The sequence below is a fragment of the Grampus griseus genome (assembly GCF_964374135.1).
Source record: "Grampus griseus genome assembly, chromosome: 13".
Lineage (NCBI taxonomy): Eukaryota > Metazoa > Chordata > Mammalia > Artiodactyla > Delphinidae > Grampus > Grampus griseus.
The window spans coordinates 31,444,372-31,462,969 of record NC_139007.1 but is presented as its reverse complement, the minus strand read 5'-3'; the positions used below and the strand labels follow the sequence as shown (position 1 = coordinate 31,462,969).

General features: G+C 40.6%; 1 protein-coding gene across 1 annotated transcript in view; it reads left to right on the top strand.

Moving 5' to 3' along the window:
* The window catches only part of LOC309831475 (free fatty acid receptor 4-like), a gene marked incomplete at both ends in the record, with an annotated part of 29,019 nt that extends 12,621 nt beyond the window's left edge, over positions 1-16,398 (top strand). The window contains one exon of the mRNA XM_082668698.1: positions 15,880-16,398. Coding sequence (XP_082524824.1) covers positions 15,880-16,398 — 519 coding nt within the window. The remainder of the gene's footprint in view (positions 1-15,879) is intronic.
* Positions 16,399-18,598: the final 2,200 nt, after the last annotated feature.

Here is an 18,598-nt window from a genome sequence, read left to right as displayed (position 1 = left end):
GAAAGAGTTCCCCCCAATTTTTCACGGTTCACATACCAGACAGGCATGTGCAAGGTCAATTTACAGCAGAGGGCAGAGGTGGCTATGAGAGCATTTCCCTTAATTTTATTTAAAAAAACTAAGCACAGTGGATTTAGGAAGTTGTTTTAATGATCTTATTAAGAGATTTTCTTGGTAAAGACAGGCATGCAATATCTTTTTATTTTTCTGTAATTAAAATAAATAAAGCCTCTTAGGAATTTTGTGATGGTATAATAAAAGCCTAATTTATGAGGCTTTTTTGTTGTTGTTGCTGTTGTTGTTGCGGTACGCGGCCTCTCACTGTTGTGGCCTCTCCCGTTGCGGAGCACAGGCTCCTGACACGCAGGCTCAGCGGCCATGGCTCATGGGCCCAGCTGCTCCATGGCATGTGGATCTTCCCGGACCGGGGCACGAACCCGTGTCCCCTGCATCGGCAGGCGGACTCTCAACCACTGCGCCACCAGGGAAGCCCGAATGCAGTCTAATTTTAAGTTATATTTGGTCAAGGGTGCTTTTTGTTGCTTTGGACTTTCATTTATGATCTAGGATGTGGCCACAGTTTGAATGTTTCCTTGCCTGTGAAGAGCCTGGCTGATGAAAGGGATAAATCACCTCTTATCCATGACACTGCATACAACACGACCTAAGCCACCTCACTGCTTATTCTGGGCACTTCATTATTCCCACTGCTGTCAGACTCCTTGGTAATCCTATTTTAGAAACTTGAACAAACTTGAAGAGTCACAGAGCACTGAGACACTGCTGCCCTGGAAGTAGGTGGATAAGCTACCTTTTCTCTCCGACAAGTATAAGTAACTTGGCCTATTCATACACTTAATGTGGCCATTTTTAGACAAGCAAACCCACCTTCTCTTCTCTAGCTTTTAAGTGTGCGTTTTCTCATATATTTGCACCAGCTCGTTCATCAACGTATTCCCTTTCTGACGAAATGTCATCACTTTTGCTTCAGCTTCCTTACCCACGGCCTCTGTTCTCCATCAGAAATGATTCTTGGGATGTTCAAGGTGGGCATCTGACTCATACATAATAATAAAGAACTCTACAAACTGCAGATTATCTTTGAAACCCTCTTTCTAAGACAACTGTTTTTTAGGAAATAGCCAACAGTAACTTTCATTACTATGTTTTACTAAAATGAAGTCTTGCAGCCTACACAGTAAAAACAAAGAGAGATAACTCCTTCCCCGCAAAGACACAGATTAAATGGCATCCGGGAGAGGCAGTGGGCTAAGGTGGAAAGGGACCCTGAGTAGGACACAGACAGCCTACTGGACTCAGTGTCGTTGAGCAAGCATTGAACTACTCTGGACCCCTGTGGAAGCAACTTAAGTGTCCATTGACAGATGAATGGATAAAGAAGATTTTATACAGATATAAATATATATGAATATTTTATAATATATGAATATTATTTAGCCATAAAAAAGAATAAAATCTTGCCATTTGCACCAACATGGATAGATCTGGAGGGTATTGTGCTAAGTGAAATAAGCCAGAGAAAGACAAATACTGTATGATATCACTTATATGTGGAATCTAAAAAACAAAACAAACACACAAACAAATAAAACAGAAACAGACTCATAGATACAGAGAACAAACTGGTGGTTGCCAGAAGGGAGAGGGCTGTGGGGAGACAGATGAAACAGGTGAAGGGAATTAAGAGGTACAAACTTCCAGCTATAAAATAAGTCACAGGGATGTAATGTACACATAGGGAATATAGTCAATAAATTTGTAACAACTTTGTATGGTGACAGATGGTAACTGGTCTTATTGTGATGACCAAATCATTATGTTGTACACCTGAAACTAATATAATATTGTATGTTAATTATAACTCAATAAAAAATAAAAAATGAGGATTTATGCTAGGTGATCACTAAAACTCTATCCAGCCTTACATGTTAAAATCATAACTTTATAAATACAACTGATGGCACAAGCTATTAGGTTTGACTGTGTCTCTTGTGCACGTGTACCTGGCCTTATTTCACATATCTATTGGATAACAGCTCTTTACTTCTGTTCTGATAATGAAATCACGCAGGTAAATCCAATTAGGGGCAGCCCTTCTCTCCAGGTCCCAGCAGAGTCACCAGCTGCTGATCATTAGAGACCCAGCCACATTCAGGTAGTTCTCCTTCAAAAACTAATTAGAGCACTTCCATCAGGATTTTTAACAGAAAGATGTCCGAGAATAACTCCGAAGTGATATGGACAAAATGATAACCAGCTTTATCAGACACTGAATAAAACACCAAACAAATTACAGTACCTATAAGTGAGTCAGCAGTTGGCGGCTGCATTTTTTTTTCACATCTCCTTCCCTGTTAACGCGTTAACCCATCTCAACCCATATCTTCTGCCTTCTTGGGCATCTTCCTGGTGAGGCCCTTATGAGTTGTGCAGTTCTCTGGGTCTCTAGGACACCGTCCATCTGAGCTGCTGGGAATACTGAGAACATGACAGACGCCAGCTCCAAAGACATTTCTCAGCTCACAACCTGCACCGCAACATGTTGTGGGAGCTATTTGTGGAAAATTCTTATAACTTCTTTGTTTCTCTGCCTCTTCCTTCTACCCTGCTTATACGGTGCTCTCTCCTGTATTCTCTCTTCCCCCAGCCTCTGAGTTTCTGAGACAGCTTTCTCCATGCTCTGCCCTGCCCTGCCCTGAACAGGGGCTGCTTCAGCCATCTTCCTATCCTTTTCTCCAATGTGCGTGGGCAATCATCTATGAAACGAGAGGCTAAACTGGGGGATGCATAAAACCTTGAGCAGCCCACCTGCATAGGCAATCACTGGGGTTGCCTACAAAGGTCCTTCCATCCTTGGTTCTTGGAACTTACTGAAGAGGAGAGGCTACTTACGACACAGATGATGTTTTGGTGGCAAGAACGAACTTTGGGGGCATGCCACCATGGAAAAAAAGATGCCTCCAGGAAGCTGAAGAAAGTTTGTCTGTAATTTATTTTTCTTCATTTTAAAGCATTCTCAGACCATATCAAAGGCCACTGATTCTTAACCCCATCTTTACCCATACTTATAGGTAATAATCATAAGCAATGCTTTTGAGCACTTGCTATGTGCCTGGCACTATCCTGGGTGCTTTTATTCATCCTCACAACCACCATTTGAGGAAAGTACCATTATTATCCCCATTTCACAGATGGGAAAATGTAGCTCAGAGAGGTTAAGTAATTTGCCCAAGGTCATATAGTAGCAAGTAGCAGAGATTGGCTTTGAAATTAGGCAACCTGGCTCCAGGGTCTTTGTGCTCTCCTGCCTCTAAATATAGGCTTTGGATGCGCAAAAATTTGATCGGGATCGTGTGTATGTGGGGGAAGGGGGGTGATGAAATGGTTTGGCTCCATTGAATAGCAAGTGATTGCCTGGATTCTCTTTCCCCCTTTTCAAAACAAATGCTTGACCAAAGCACAACCTATTTGAGAGACGGATGCTGTTTGTTTGCTTTATGGGTTCCTATAAATCTAAAGTTGGCATATTCTCCTCAGAATTTATCCATCCTGATTTGAGCTGGTAATGCGTGATTTTCATCTGCTTTGGGATGGGTTCAGCCACTTTAATAGAGCACCATGTGAATAACAAGACATATAAAAACATGGATGATTAGAGCCGGAAGGGACTTGATTTTTTTTAATAAGAAAGAAAACTGAGGCCCAGGTTGAGGAGGGGACCTGCCTGAGTTCATGACGTTTGTTAGCGATAGGATAGAATTAGAATCACCGATTTCTTAGAATTCTTCTTAGAAGTGGATGATGCCTCTTCTCTCACGGAAGTGAAAGTATCTAAAGTAAAGGCCATAGCCCTGCTTCTCTCAATGGGCTTATATTTTTAATAACACTGTATATATTTTCCTTTCTTTCTACCATCAATATTCAAGGGTAAAGAAAATGTCAAGAAGGAACTAGCAACCATAGTCCCTGACCTTTTCTGTCATCCCAACGCTGAGGACGCAGTTCCTCCCCACATCCCCACTTCTGGGCCAGTGGGACCAGGGCAGAACCTGGAGAAGGGGGGATGTAGAGAAGAAGCCAGCGCCAGATTCACCATCTGGACCCAGCCATACTCATGGTGCCCTTCTTTGGAAATTCTTTTAAAGTAGGGTATCTTTCTTTAAACGAATACTCCCTCTGTCCCCAAATCCTTAGTTCAAACTCCTAAGGCAAATAGGCAAATAACCCAATCATTCCAATCATTAGATGCCCCCTCCATGCTGTCTTCCCAAAGATAGGGAATAAAATTTCTGATGCCAAAGAATATTCCCTATCATGAAGTCCTTTCTAGGTTATTTCTGCCTTTGCAGAAATGCTTCCCTCCCTTTCTTTTTGTATTTAAATAAGGTAAGATCCCATGAGGTACAGCCATAAAAAGAAACAAAATTTAGTTATTTGTAGTGAGGTGGATGGACCTAGAGTCTGTCATACGGAGTGAAGTAAGTCAGAAAGAGAAAAACAAATACCATACGCTAACACATATATATGGAGTCTAAAAAAAAAAAAAATCGTTCTGACGAACCTAGGGGCAGGACAGGAATAAAGATGCAGACGTAGAGAATGGACTTGAGGACGTGGGGAGAGGAAAGGGTAAGCTGGGACAAAGTGAGAGAGTAGCATGGACATATATACACTACCAAATGTAAAATAGATAGCTAGTGGGAAGCAGCCACATAGTGCAAGAGATCAGCTCGGTGCTTTGTGACCACTTAGAGAGGTGGGATAGGGAGGGTGGGAGGGAGACACAAGAGAGAGGAGATATGGGGATATATGTGTAGGTATAGCTGATACACTTTGCTACAGAGCAGAAACTAACACAACATTGTAAAGCAATTATACTCCAATAAAGATGTTAAAAAATAAATAAATAAAATAAAATTTTTTTAAAATAAAATGTAAAAAAAAAAAAAATCCCATGAGGTAAAAATTAAAGAGTTTCCCTAATACATTTCTTTACATTAAGCGATGCCGCACTCTGAATAGACAATCTGGATTTATGCATATTGGGAATGATCTTATTCCAGCATAAGGGGATGAACTATATTATCAAGAGTATTCTAATACTGGACTTCCCTGGTTGGCACAGTGGTTAGGAATCCATCTGCCAATGCAGGGGACACAGGTTCGAGCCCTGGTCCAGGAAGATCCCACATGCTGCGGAGCAACTAAGCCCGTGCACCACAACTACTGAGCCTGCGCTCTAGAGCCTGTGAGCCACAACTGCTGAGCCCACGCACCACAACTATTGAAGCCCACTCGCCTAGAGCCTGTGCTCCACAACAAGAGAAGCCACCGTGATGACAAGCCCGCGCACCACAATGAAAAGTAGCGCCCGCTCGCAGCAACTAGAGAAAGTCTGTGCGCAGCAACGAAGACCCAATGCAGCCAAAAATAAATAAATAAATATTTTTTAAAAAGTATTCTAATACTACTCAGGTCTTTTTCTTCATTTCAGTTTGATGGCTTAATACATTTTGTTGAACTTTGCATAATTGATTAGCATTTTTAAGGGTCTCATGATGACTATGTAACAGAAAGGTGGCCTCGTTGCTCCCCCAGCCACCAAGGCTCCTGGACCAGGGATGGCCATGTCACATAGGCCTATCAATCTGCTGATTGGCCAGATTCTCTCCACGAAGAAATTGACCACAGACACGGGTACACTAAAAAAAATTGGAGGTTGAGGGTTGAGCTGAAAGGTCAGATAGAAGCAGAGCCAGACTTAGTGACACAGCAAGTGAAAGCCACAAGCAAGTTGAATGTTATGGGAAAACCCACACTGAGTAGTAAATGAAGAAGTTCAGAGAGAAAAACAGGTAAGAGGCTATGTGGCTTCAGAACAATAGAGACAGCAGTTCCACTGTTCCCTGAGGACTGATTCTCAGCACCCATCTTGGAGGTTGTATTTTCTTCCTTTGATTCCTTCACCTATTCCTGCAGCCCTTAAATCCCTCACTTTTTGCCTAAGCCAGTTCAGGTAGGCTTGTGGGTTTTTTTTTTCTTTTTAACCAAACTCTAACTAGCAAGTCTACATTATCACCCATATAGAACAGTCTTATTTGTTTGTTTAATCATTCTTTCAGAAAATAGTGAAACATAAGGAGTCTCAGTTGGGAAGAAACAAAGTTAAATGCTTTCAGATTTTGAAAGGCCTTTTTTTTGTCATGTTTCTACAACAAATCTATGTCTGTGTGAAATCAGACGAATTCGCAATATGGTTAGTTTGAGCTCTGCTACCATCATGCTGGGCATTTGTTGAGCAGGAAATACATGCTATTTCAGACTTAAGATAACTATTCATCATTTGGCAAAGTTGAATCTCCATAGTCAGATAGAGCGCCCGGATTCAGTAAATAGAATCCCAGCACTTGATGTTTCCAAATGAGAATGTATGGTATGCTTTTAACATCAGGCTTCTTAAATGTAAAAAGCAAAGACACACACACACACACACACACACACACACACACACACACACACACACACACACACACACACACACACACACACACACACACAATTTAAAAGCAAGCAGCACCACGCAGCGGTGGGACGAGGAATAGCCACCATTTGAGGGAAGCACCAGTATTTGTTCCCTTGGAAAACAGAGGACTGGTTCTTTGTTATTTTTTCAGAGAAATTTAAACATGATCGACACAGTGTTATTTTCTGTGAGAAAGAAACCATTTTTATGATGTCTTTCACTTCTCGGCATCTTGACAAGAACAACTGTTGGCTAAATGTCAAACTTACTTACAGATGAAAATACTAACAATAAAAAAGCAGTTGTCATATTTTACCATGTGTGGTTGAGTTTATTATAACCAAATGCATTTGAAAACACAATGACTCAAAAAAACACTATATTCTGCACAGCAAGGAAACCACCAACATAATGAAAAGGCAACCTACTGAGGAGGAGAAAATATTTGCAAATCACGTATCTGATAAGGAGCTAACATCCAAAATATATAAGGATCTCATACAACTCAATAACAAAAAAAATCTGATTAAAAATGGGCAGAGGACCTGAATAGACATTTTTCCAAAGAAGACATACAGACGGCCAACAGGTACACGAAAAGATGCTCCACATCATTAATCATCATGGAAACTCAAATCACAACCACAATGAAGGGCTTCCCTGGTGGCGCAGTGGTTGAGAGTCCGCCTGCCGATGCAGGGGACACGGGTTCGTGCCCCGGTCCGGGAAGATCCCACATGCCGCGGAGCGGCTGGGCCCGTGAGCCATGGCCGCTGAGCCTGCGCATCCGGAGCCTGTGCTCCGCAACGGAAGAGGCCACAACAGTGAGAGGCCCGCGTACCGCAAAAAAAAAAAAAAAAAAAAAAAAAAACCCACAATGAAATATCACCTCACACCTGTCAGAACGGCTATCATCAAAAAGACAAGGAATAACAAGTGTTGGTGAGAATGTGGAGAGAAGGGAACCCTCTTGCACTATTGGTGCGAATGTAAATTGGTGCAGCCACGGTGAAAAACAGTATGGAGCTTTCTCAAAAAATTAAGAATAGAACTACCATATGATTCAGCAATTCTACTTCTGAGTATCTACCTGAAGAAAATGAAAACACTAATTTAAAAAGATATATGCACCCCTATGTTCACTGCAGCATTATTTACAATACCCAAGACATGAAAGCAACCAAAGTGCTCATCAGTGAATGAATGGCAAAGATGATGTGATATAGATATACAATGGGGTATTATTCATCCTTAAAAAAAGGATGAAATCTTGCCACGTGTAGCAACATGAGTGGAGCTTGAGGGCATTATGCTAAATAAGTCAGAGAGAAGAAGACAATACTGTATTTTCTCTCTCATACATGGACTCTAAAAATATTTTTTCAAAAAGCTGATAGATACGGAGAATAGATTGCTGGTTGCCAGAGGTGCGGGTTGAGGTGTGGAAGAAATAGGTAAACTGTTTGGGTTTCTTTTTTTTAGTTTAAGTAAACTGAAAAACACAAATTTTAAGGAAAAATACCATTACCTTATTGCCTGAGGACATTCCTTTTATTCTTGGGTACAGAGAACATTTTATTGCTAAACTTACTCTGCTGAAAATCAAATTTTATAACAGTAAATTTAGCACAAATGTAACCACAGGCATTAGAGTGATCACATTAAATACATGAAAGTAAAATACACCTCTGATATTATAAATTGAGTAACAGTTTGGCTCATAATTTATTCCATGTGTGAAGTATAAAACAGTGATCTGAAAACCATTTCCACCTATTTCAATCTAAAGATATTACTTCTTCAGTTCTTTGAAGTGTGAAGACCTTAATTTCTAGAATGTATTCTGTTTGTGTCACAATGGGATGTTCATCTTTCCTCAACAATGCTTGATCTCTTAATACCTTTACCGACACCCTCAGTGGACAGCCTTCCTAGGCATTTCTCCGTAAATGAAGAGTTTTTAAGAGAACTTCAGCAGAATCACTGGTGTCTAAAGAGCCATTTTCTCATTATTTAACTTTTTAAGGCTTCTTGCTGTTGGAAAAAACATGATTAGCAGAAGTGCTGCAAAATAATCTGCAGTTTAGAAGAATGCGTGGTCAGGATCAGCACAGCTCAGATAGCATATTTGAACGGTTAACAGAGCATAAAAAATAAAGACAGCCCTTAGCACCGTTGAGTGACGTACTGAGGGATGCCAGTCCTGGTGTTTTCAATACTTTTATGAGTCTGAATATCCCCAGAACACAGAGGATGAAAGGTCCTGTGTTAACCATATTTTTGTATTTTCTCTATTTCTTAATGCTCTGGGGCCTCACTTGCCATGGAGGGACTGGCCCTCCCCGGCTGGCCAATTCCTAGAGATTGTAAAGAACTTGCCTGCAAGTGTGACTTCCATATACAAACCAACATCCAGAACCCTTGCTCCCCAACTACCTCCTTTTCCAGACTCTCACATATCAAGCTACTACCCTCCCTGCCCTAATCACCTCAGGACCAGGCATCAAACAACTCAGGACATCCCATACACCCCAGAGACCACTGAAATTATTCAAAGTAGCCAATCCTAAGCCTGCTTACCTTGCCTTGCCCATTCCCTTCTATAGACACCATAACAAAGGTTTTGGCCCACACTTTCTCCTTGCTTTCCCTCTGCCTCCTGAGTGACCCTGGTGCTTCCTCATGTGGCCCTGCATGGCATGCCTGGCCTCCTGCTTCTAAGGATCTGTAAGTAGAAAACTTGTTCCTTCATGCTAGTCATCTCCATATCTGCATGTCTCACCATAAAACAAATCAGAACAGTTCCTGGGAACATTTTAAAACAGGTTTCTAATAATGTAAGACTCTCTTGTCTCCATCATTTTCATTTCCTCGTACACTTTATTCCCAGAATTATGTGAAAGTATATTTTGTCCAGAACCACGTTTGGATCTGAGGCTCAAGAGATGTATAAAGGGAAGATGATTACTCTCCTTGTTACTTTGTGTGTGGACCTTATTTATGCCACTGAGAAAAACTTAACCCAAATAGTAATTGTAAATCCATGCTTTCTAGGACTTTACGACCCAAATTTAATCTTTTACTTTGAAATTTGATTATGGCTCTGGTCTGTATTAATTCCAACCTTTTTTTTTTCACTGTAGGGGATTTAACTGATTTTAAAGTGCTAAAAACAAACACAGAACTGATTAAATAACCAAAGCATTAATTTGGCAGTAATCAATAGTCACCGCATTTACATATTTGTCCCACGTGGCTTGGGCACTTGGCATATTATGACGTATTATATTTTCACTAAATAATTAACTTCCAGTCTGCCTGATAAATTGTTTCACTCTTCTCATAGTTTGTGCCCAATTGACTCTGCTGTTCAATTTCCTCTACTGGATTCAGAGTGCTCCGAGGCTCAGCCCATTTCATTTGTGCAACTAAACACTGTTCTCCTAGGGTTACATTTAATTAAAACAGCAGTCATTAAGAGAAATATTTCACTTCTCAGGTCTAAACCATCCTTTGTTAGTATAATTACTTTGCAAAAATCACACTGTGGCAAGACAGGAAAAAACCGAAGCAGATGCAATTGTGGAGTCACTCTCTGAAAGCTGAAGAACAAAATCGTCAGGAAGCAGCAGCCATTTTTTTGCCTTGTTTCGACTTAATAAATTCATAAATCAAATATATCAATAAAATATCCACAGTAGATGCCCAGGTCTGCTGCATTTTTATTTTGCTGAGTGAATATAAACAGCTTCTGAATCTTGTATCGAGTATGGTAGACGTTTATGAATGTGTAGTTATGTGTACACATGTGTTGGTGAATGAATGTGTGTGTGTGCGTGCGTGTGTGTGTGTGTGTGTCCGGGGGCACTATCATTAATTAAATACCTACTATACACAAGGCACTTGGCTTAACTACTACTGTACATTTTTTCTCCTACTTTGTTCATATAGTTCTAGTGACTATTCTGATTCTTACAATTATAGCCCTGTGTAATTAATCAATTTTAAATGTTCTTAAATAACATAAAGATTAATAAGAATGGATATTTATACGTGGGTAGAGAACGTAACTGCTGAAATGTAATATGTTCTAGAAATTCTACTTACAAGGAGTTAACATTTCTGTGCCAGGCCCTGAGTTAAGAATTTTACATATGTTTCCTCATTTACGTCTTACTACAATCAGTGAGATGAGATTTCCTTTACTCTTTTTACTATTGAGGAAAATGAGGCTCCCTAGAGGTTAAATGACTTTTCAAGGTTATGTAGCTCTTTCTACTTTCAGGTAGTTTCTGTCAAGGGAAATCCAGATGGTGAAGTAGGTACTATTTTAAGATACCTTCTTGGTTTGCTTGTGGCTCTCCCCTTAGTGCGTCAGTGGCACTCTCAGCCTCGGGTTGGGTGGGCAGACACAGCATCCCAGGTCTCACAGAGAAGCCCCATGTCAGGCTCAACATGGTGCTTGAGCAGGAAAAAGCAATGGTCCAGGCCGAGACTTTTCAAACTCTGTGGTGAAGGAGCAGTTACTTTTGTAATAAAAATAAAATATTATACGTAAAATAACAAAGTAAAATGATAAAAATGAATCGCTAGATATACGAAATGAAAAAAATCCAAAGACATGAGAAGTAAAGCCCCAAGTTTTCATTATTAAATTCAAATGGCTACAAGAAGTTTCTAAACTCTTACTCCCAATTTCTGTACCTATCTCATTGAGAACTAGTTACAAATAATTTTAATAATTTATGTATATTACCACGTCCATATACCACGCTTTTTAGAGCATTGGTCAAAGCCATAAGCCTGAGGTTAGCCATCCAGAGTCCTACTCAGTTTCATTTGGGGTGGGGAAACTAGTCAGGGCTTCCTGGTCCCTAAAAGGCAGAAAAATGTTTGAGGAGACTGAAAGACTAAAAAACCCTTCTGCTTGAATCAAGGAGATGCAGTGAGCACGGAACAGACAAGTGAAGGAGGTGGCAGGATGGCAAGCATCAGCGGCAGATGGAGAAGAGGTAGAAGTCAATACTCAAGACCTGGTGAGATGGTTACACCTCCGTGAGGGCCTCTCAGGGCGGAGATCATCAACCAGACATGCATCCTTCAAATGCACCTCCATTTTCTTAAATAAGCCTCCATAAACCCAGATTCTTCCGAAGAGAAAGGAAGAAGCAGGGGGTGAAGAATCCTGAATGGCTGACTAGGGAGCTCCCCAAAAGACTGAGTTTAAAATCGGAAGTGACTGAGTTTCCTTGATTTGGCAAAATTCAATTTTCTGCTGTTGAAGGGAAAGGAGGGGGGGACTTGTGTACTAAAATGAATGTAATTCCAGATATTTTTAAAGTATATTTTTGAAACTGGATTGTGTATTTTGTAAAAGATCGTATCTTCTACATGGAATTATTTTCATTTTAACAGAAGACAACGCCCTAATCTAGAAAAGTGGATTTTTAATGGAAAGAATTTCTGGTAACAATCGCAAGTAACTAGGAGAACTTAAATCTCCTAAATCACAATGCCACAGAGAATCACCTTCCCATACATTCAGCTCTTTTGAGAAGTTCTCTTGTCCTCCACAGAAATCACTGGCAGATCTGTAATAATATATTTCTCCATATGGCTTTGCATATTAGAAATCACTTAATATTCTATTTGTTTATTTGGGAATTTAGAGTAATATACAGTTATATATCTGAGTGGTAAATAACCCATCTAGATAATGAGCTGAAATTGCTCTTTCAGTCAGATGTTTTGCTAGCATGCAGACAGACGGTAGCATCCATGGGTCACTCAGATCTCACGATCTCATCAGTGTTTGCAGCTATGCCCTCCAGGCCACTACCATTAATGGCAAGGGCTGTCCAAACTTTTTAGCCACAAATTTCTTTTTTCAAATAAAACCAAACACAGACTCTCGATATATAAAATCCCAATTTATAAACAGATAAAAGAGGTAAGGAATTGGAAGTACATCTTACTAGTAACTTCCTCATCATGTCTCTCCCTGAGGCCATGCAAAACCCTGGGTCTCTGAAGAACAAATTTGGAAACCACTTCAGGGCTCCACCTACACAGATGGATATCTCCTTTCTTGAGAAAACTAAGCTCTGATCTTTACCCAAATGTGTACTTCCCTCATATTTAAAGGGCCAAAAGACACTTCAGTGGGGAAAGTGTTGGTTGGTGGTTAGAATGAGAACAGTTGATGAAGAGAATGTCTTGTGTCTGAGGACATGGACTGTATGATATTTTAGATGGGGACTTAACAGAAATCTCTTTTATGTGGCCCTATCATTGGACTGGAATGAAAAGATGTGGTTGGTTTTATTCACTGCAGCTTGCCAAAAAGGCAATGACTTATAGCAAAAATCTGAAAAGTCCTGGGTTCCTATCTTACTTATTGACACTGACTCAGCTAAATGATATCGACTACATGTTTTCAGTCCCATATTTTCAATGAATATATCCAGATTTACTGTTTTGATTTCTTGTGATGACATCTGAAACAAATTTTGAAAAGTAATGACATGAACACTTTATGCTGTCTTCCACTTCCTATACTTTAATCTCCACATTGAGGGCACAGCTTCTCCGTGCATCAACCTTCTAACTTTCTGTTTGGTTGCATAGGGTAATAACAACGTATGGTAGCTATTGACACAATCAATAGCAAAAATAATCCCCAAATGCTCCATTTCCAACATGACCACTTGCTCAATCCATTAATTTAGGAAGGTATTTTCAAACCAACATGTTTACCGTTTATTTAAAATCATATAAATAAGCCATTATTGAATTCATTCTTAATTTCTCTTTAACCTTAAAATATACATTTATTGAATGCCTACCTTATATGATGCCCTGTGTTGGGATTACCAAAGTGAACAAACCGTAAAAAGAATAGATACATGTATATGTATAACTGAATCACTTTGCTGTACACCTAAAACTAACACAACATTGTGAATCAACTATACTCCAATATATATATATATATTGGAGCCGTGATTGAACTAATGAGCTATCTACAGTTCAGTAGGACTGTCAGAGATTTTGAAAGGAGTGGAGTACATGTCCCTCTTCCCAACAGAACCTTGAGTCTCTTGGGCATGAATTTTGGTTATAATTGACCCCAGTTCTACTCCAAGGACAGCTTCTGATTGGCTCAAACCATTCAGCATAATCCCATTCTCTTGACCTTGTCCCAGAATAAAAGGCATGATCTGATTTGGTCCAACCAGAATGAAGCCCTGCCTGAGCTTTGTTCAGGGAAAAGGAAAGAGAAGCTTTCTGATTCCCGGGTACTCAGCGATGGCAGGTCTGATAGATTGATTGTATTACCACCATGAGGGAAACCAGTTGGAGGACAAAGCTTACAACAAGGCTGAGAGAATTTAGAGAAACATAACCAGAGCCACAATCAAACCAACCCTGTGGATTTTTACTGTATGGACAACAGATTATATGGGTTTTCTACACTTGCTACAAAAACACTCCAACAGAAACAACGTCAAGAATGATCGACCTCAAGGAAGGTGGGAGTTACCAAAACTATAGTCAGACGTTTCCAAACTAATCTTATGGCTTTAGATGACATTTAAAATTGAGCTGAAGGTTGTTATCAATTCTAAGTGACAAATTTTCTTCTAAAAAAGCAGGAGCAAATATTCTGGCATCTCTTTCTAAAGGGATGATATGTGTGAGGAACTAACTTTAGGGTCAATTATTTTCTTAGACACAGCCCTGGCTTCAGGGAAATGTTTTATTTAAATTCTGTCCTCCTCAACTTTTGAATAGTTGACTATGGTTCTGGAATCTGAAATCTTGTGAACTAATGATGAGGAAACTCATGAAAGAAAAACAAAGTACGGCGTATTTACAATGATCCTTGTTATTCACCATTGCCCTTTATCCCCAATCACTCAACTAGGACATCCTAGCTCTAGCAGTCTATGATTTTAAGCATCTGTTAAGCAGCTGCTTTGGACTTGACACTGTGTAAGGCTCTGTGAATTCCAAACATTTCAGTGAAGTCTGTAGCATACTAAGCATCTCAGCCATGACCAATGTGAAGCTTACTAAAAATAACTGACTGGCTTCTTTAGTCTAAGTTAGAAGTTTAGTTTAATTTAGGACATAAGTTTGATTTACTTACATCCCACTGGTATGAAAAAATTAATAAAGGATACTGCTTTTCTACTTTAAAATATTCACCAATGTAACAATGACTATCACTTTTTTTCTTAGAAAGGAAGGTCTAGAAAGAAAGGAAGTGTATAAACACTAGGTGGCACTATAGCTTGAAATAACATTCAGATAAAAGGCACCTAAGATATTCATGAGAGATGACAAAATAGAAAAAAGAAAACCAAAAGAGTATAATAAATCCATATTTAAGAAAAGATTAAATACCAAAGTCTTTTAGTGCTTACTAAATAAAGTGAGTAAACCTTATGCAGTCAATGAATTAACTTTAAATGAACTTACATAACCTAATACATCAGAAAGATAAGTTCTTCCCCCCAGTTGAAATAAGACCAGTATTCACTAGAAGGCAGCATCTCATTAAGCCAGAGATAGTTATTCAAAACTTTTTTATTATTCCAGATAAAGCCTAAATTTAGGTTTCATCTTGTCCACCAAATTTTACAAACGAAAAATTTTTTTCTTCTCAGAAAACAAAACAAAATATCCCTTAATGAAAAAATAAGTTACATGAGAAGTTAAGTATATGGTTTATTGCTTTTCTCTATTTAGATCATAGGCACATAGCTAATTTACATCCAATAAGCTCAGTAAATTATACCTCTTATAAATTTAGAATCTTTGCCTGAAGTGAGTTTTATATATATAAATGCAGCATTTTATTGACCATGCATAGTCTTTGTTAACCAGTTGCAAATGAAGAATGCTGGCAGGGTACCTGGAAGGTATTGGTCCCCTGAGTGAGTGATTCATTTGTTTCCATCTTGGCGGGAACCCAGAACCATCCAGAGAGCTCTTGGTTACTTTCCAAATTCATGTCCTCTGTCCTTCAGAGCTATCTACTCATATGATATCAAGCAGGAGGCCTTAGACAACTCCCTCCCAAAGCCACAGAGCCAAGCCTAACATTGAAATAAAATTGATTTTTAAAAACTTCCTGTGAGGTCCCAGCAAAACAAACAGTGTGAAGAACGCTTAGAATTGTGTGCCGTTCATGGTGAAACCAAACACCTCACATGCGACCTGAGCCCACAGTCTTCTAACCGAAACTGCACAACTCGTCTCAGGACTTACCAAAGCTCAGATTCTTTATGTCTCGGCGCAGAAGGAATTCAGCTGAGGCGAAGTGATAGGAAATTCCGATTTGCACACTGGTTTGGCCCAGCATTGCCGGAGAAATCTCCTGGGATGTGTCATTTGTTACTTTGAACTTCTTGGTACCAGGACTGCTTATTGTGATCAGTTACTCCAAAATTTTACAGATCACGAAGGCGTCAAGGAGAAGGCTCACGACGACCCTGGCTTCCTCGGAGAGCCACCAGCTCCGTGTGTCCCAGCAGGACGTCCGGCTCTTCCGCACCCTGTTCCTGCTCATGATCTCCTTCTTCGTCATGTGGAGCCCCATCATCGTCACCATCCTCCTCATTCTGATCCAGAACTTTGAGCAAAACCTGGTCATCTGGCCGTCCCTCTTCTTCTGGGTGGTGGCCTTCACCTTTGCCAACTCGGCCGTCAACCCCATTCTCTACAACATGTCACTGTTTAGGAACGAATGGAGGAAATTTTTTCACTGCTTCTTCTTCTCAGAAAAGGGAGCCATGTTTACAGACACATCTGTCAGAAGAAATGATCTGTCTGTTATTTCCAGCTAGTTAGTTTTTCTCTGTAGGCGTCTATTTGTCACTCTCTGGCAAGCCATGGTGTGTTTTCAAAGGGAGTTCATTTCCAGGACGGTCGCACCAGGGTACCTGCTTTAAGAAAATGTAACCTATGCAAATGTACATTTACAGCACCAGTACATTGAGGGGTGATCATTCAGTATAACAATTCTATCCTTTATAAAAGTATTTGCTGTGGGTTCCTTTTCAATATGAACTTTTTCAGTGTGTAGTATGATTAAGTTTAATAATTTTTATTTGTAACTGTTCAGCAGTCTCATCTCCTACACGTAAAGCCACGCCTTGCCGGTTTCCTGAAGTGAGTCTTGGAACAGGTCCAGGACCCAGATTTTTCCTCTGAAGAGTCATGGCCACTCTAGCTCCCCACCCTGGATTTGCAAGGCTGCAGGATCATTCATTAACGTCAAGAGCGCTTGAGGAATTTCCAAGGAACAAGGATTTAATTTCCAAGGAATTAAAGGTGACTTTATTTTTCATTTATAAAGGGATGCCATGGACCCCTTTAGGAGAAGCTTTGTCACGAAGTCAGACAGGAAGTCGGATGACTCCAAACATTTGACAGTGAGAACAGGAGTGATTCCCTTCGTTGATCCGCCTGTTAGATGCCTCTTAAGCACATGCTGTGGCCGGTGTTCTTGGTGGTGGGAATACAGCAGTGAACCAGACAGCCATGGCCCCTGCCCTCACGGAGCTTACTTATCTTCTAGGTGGGGGCAGCGAAAAACCAAACATAAGTCAATAGACAATATAGTGTTATGGAGTGAATTAGCGTCGTGAAGAAAATGGGACAGTGATGGCAACTTAGATGGGGTGTTGAGGGGTCTGCGAAGACCGTTCTAAGGGGTATATTTGAGGCAAAAGGTAAACCACAAGAAGGAACCAGCCATGTGAATCCAAGGGAGTGGGGCTTTGCAGGTGGAGCAGACGCTGGTGCCGGTGCAAAGAGCCTTGTGTACTTGTGGGACAGAAAGAAGAGGTGTAAACAAAGCAAACTATTGGCTCCTGTATGCCGGGCAATGTCCTTGATGCCAAGACAGAGGGGTGCTGTGCTGGAGACCATCAGTTGAGACCAGAGAGGTTACAGGGCTGGATTACACAGGGTCTGGGAGGCTGCCATAGAGAGTTTATTCTGTGTTCAGTGGGCAGCCACTGGAGGTTTGCAAGTGGATGCTGAAGTGACCTGCTCTACTGGTTGCTGTGCAGGGAATGAACTTTGTGGAGCAGGAATAAAGATGGAGACCAGTTAGGTGGCTGTTGAAGCAGAGAAAGAAGATGGGGAAGTTGGAGGTGGGTGGCATCCGTGGGGGACTGTGAGAAATGATCTTGGGACATACTTTGGGAAGGCAGAGCAAACATGATGTATTGATGGACAGGATGCAGATTAGGAGGGAAAGAGAGGATTCAGGGGTGACTCCTGACAGTGATTGGATGGAGAGCAGGCAACAAAAATGGGGAAGACTAGAAGAATGGGAAATAGAAAGACCAAGAGTTTCATTTGGGGCATTTACACGTGAAACCCCAGTGAGATCCAAATGGAGAGCAGGCAGTGGGGTGCAGGGATGTGGGGTGTGGGCCTGAATATGCAACGTTGGGAGTCACCAGATAGTGTTTGCAGATTTATGGTTTTATGAAATGTCCCTGGGAAGAGAGAGAGAGAAGAAACCGGAGCCAGCGAGAACCCAGGGCTACGCCAGCACTTGGAGGTTGGGCCAGTGGCTGGAAGAGTAGCTCAGGGCCTGGCACATAGGACGTGCTCAACCAATCTTTGTCACCAAGTACATCAGAGCCAGTAGTTGTCTTTGCTGGTGGAGTTTCTTGAGCAGCTTGCTTTTTAAGTAAGGTTTATTACAAGCTTGAGGACTAGAGGACAGGGATCTTTTGTCCATCTTTAGTTAATAAATTTGGTAAATTAAAAAAAAAAAAAAACTTCCTGTGAATATTTGATTTCATGTGACCAAAGACTTCATAGAATAAATGTAAGCTTGTTTTTGTCCATCTGAGAGAAAAAAAAAAGTGCTATTTTTCTGGGTCAGTTTGTCCTCCCTAAACATCCTCTGCCAGGCCCCATCCTCTCTTACAGTATACAGTGACTAGTCACTCCTGTTGAGTGACTAGGAAAAGATATTTTCAAAATAATTAGGTGCTGCTCTGTTAGGAATTTCTCTAGGATTGT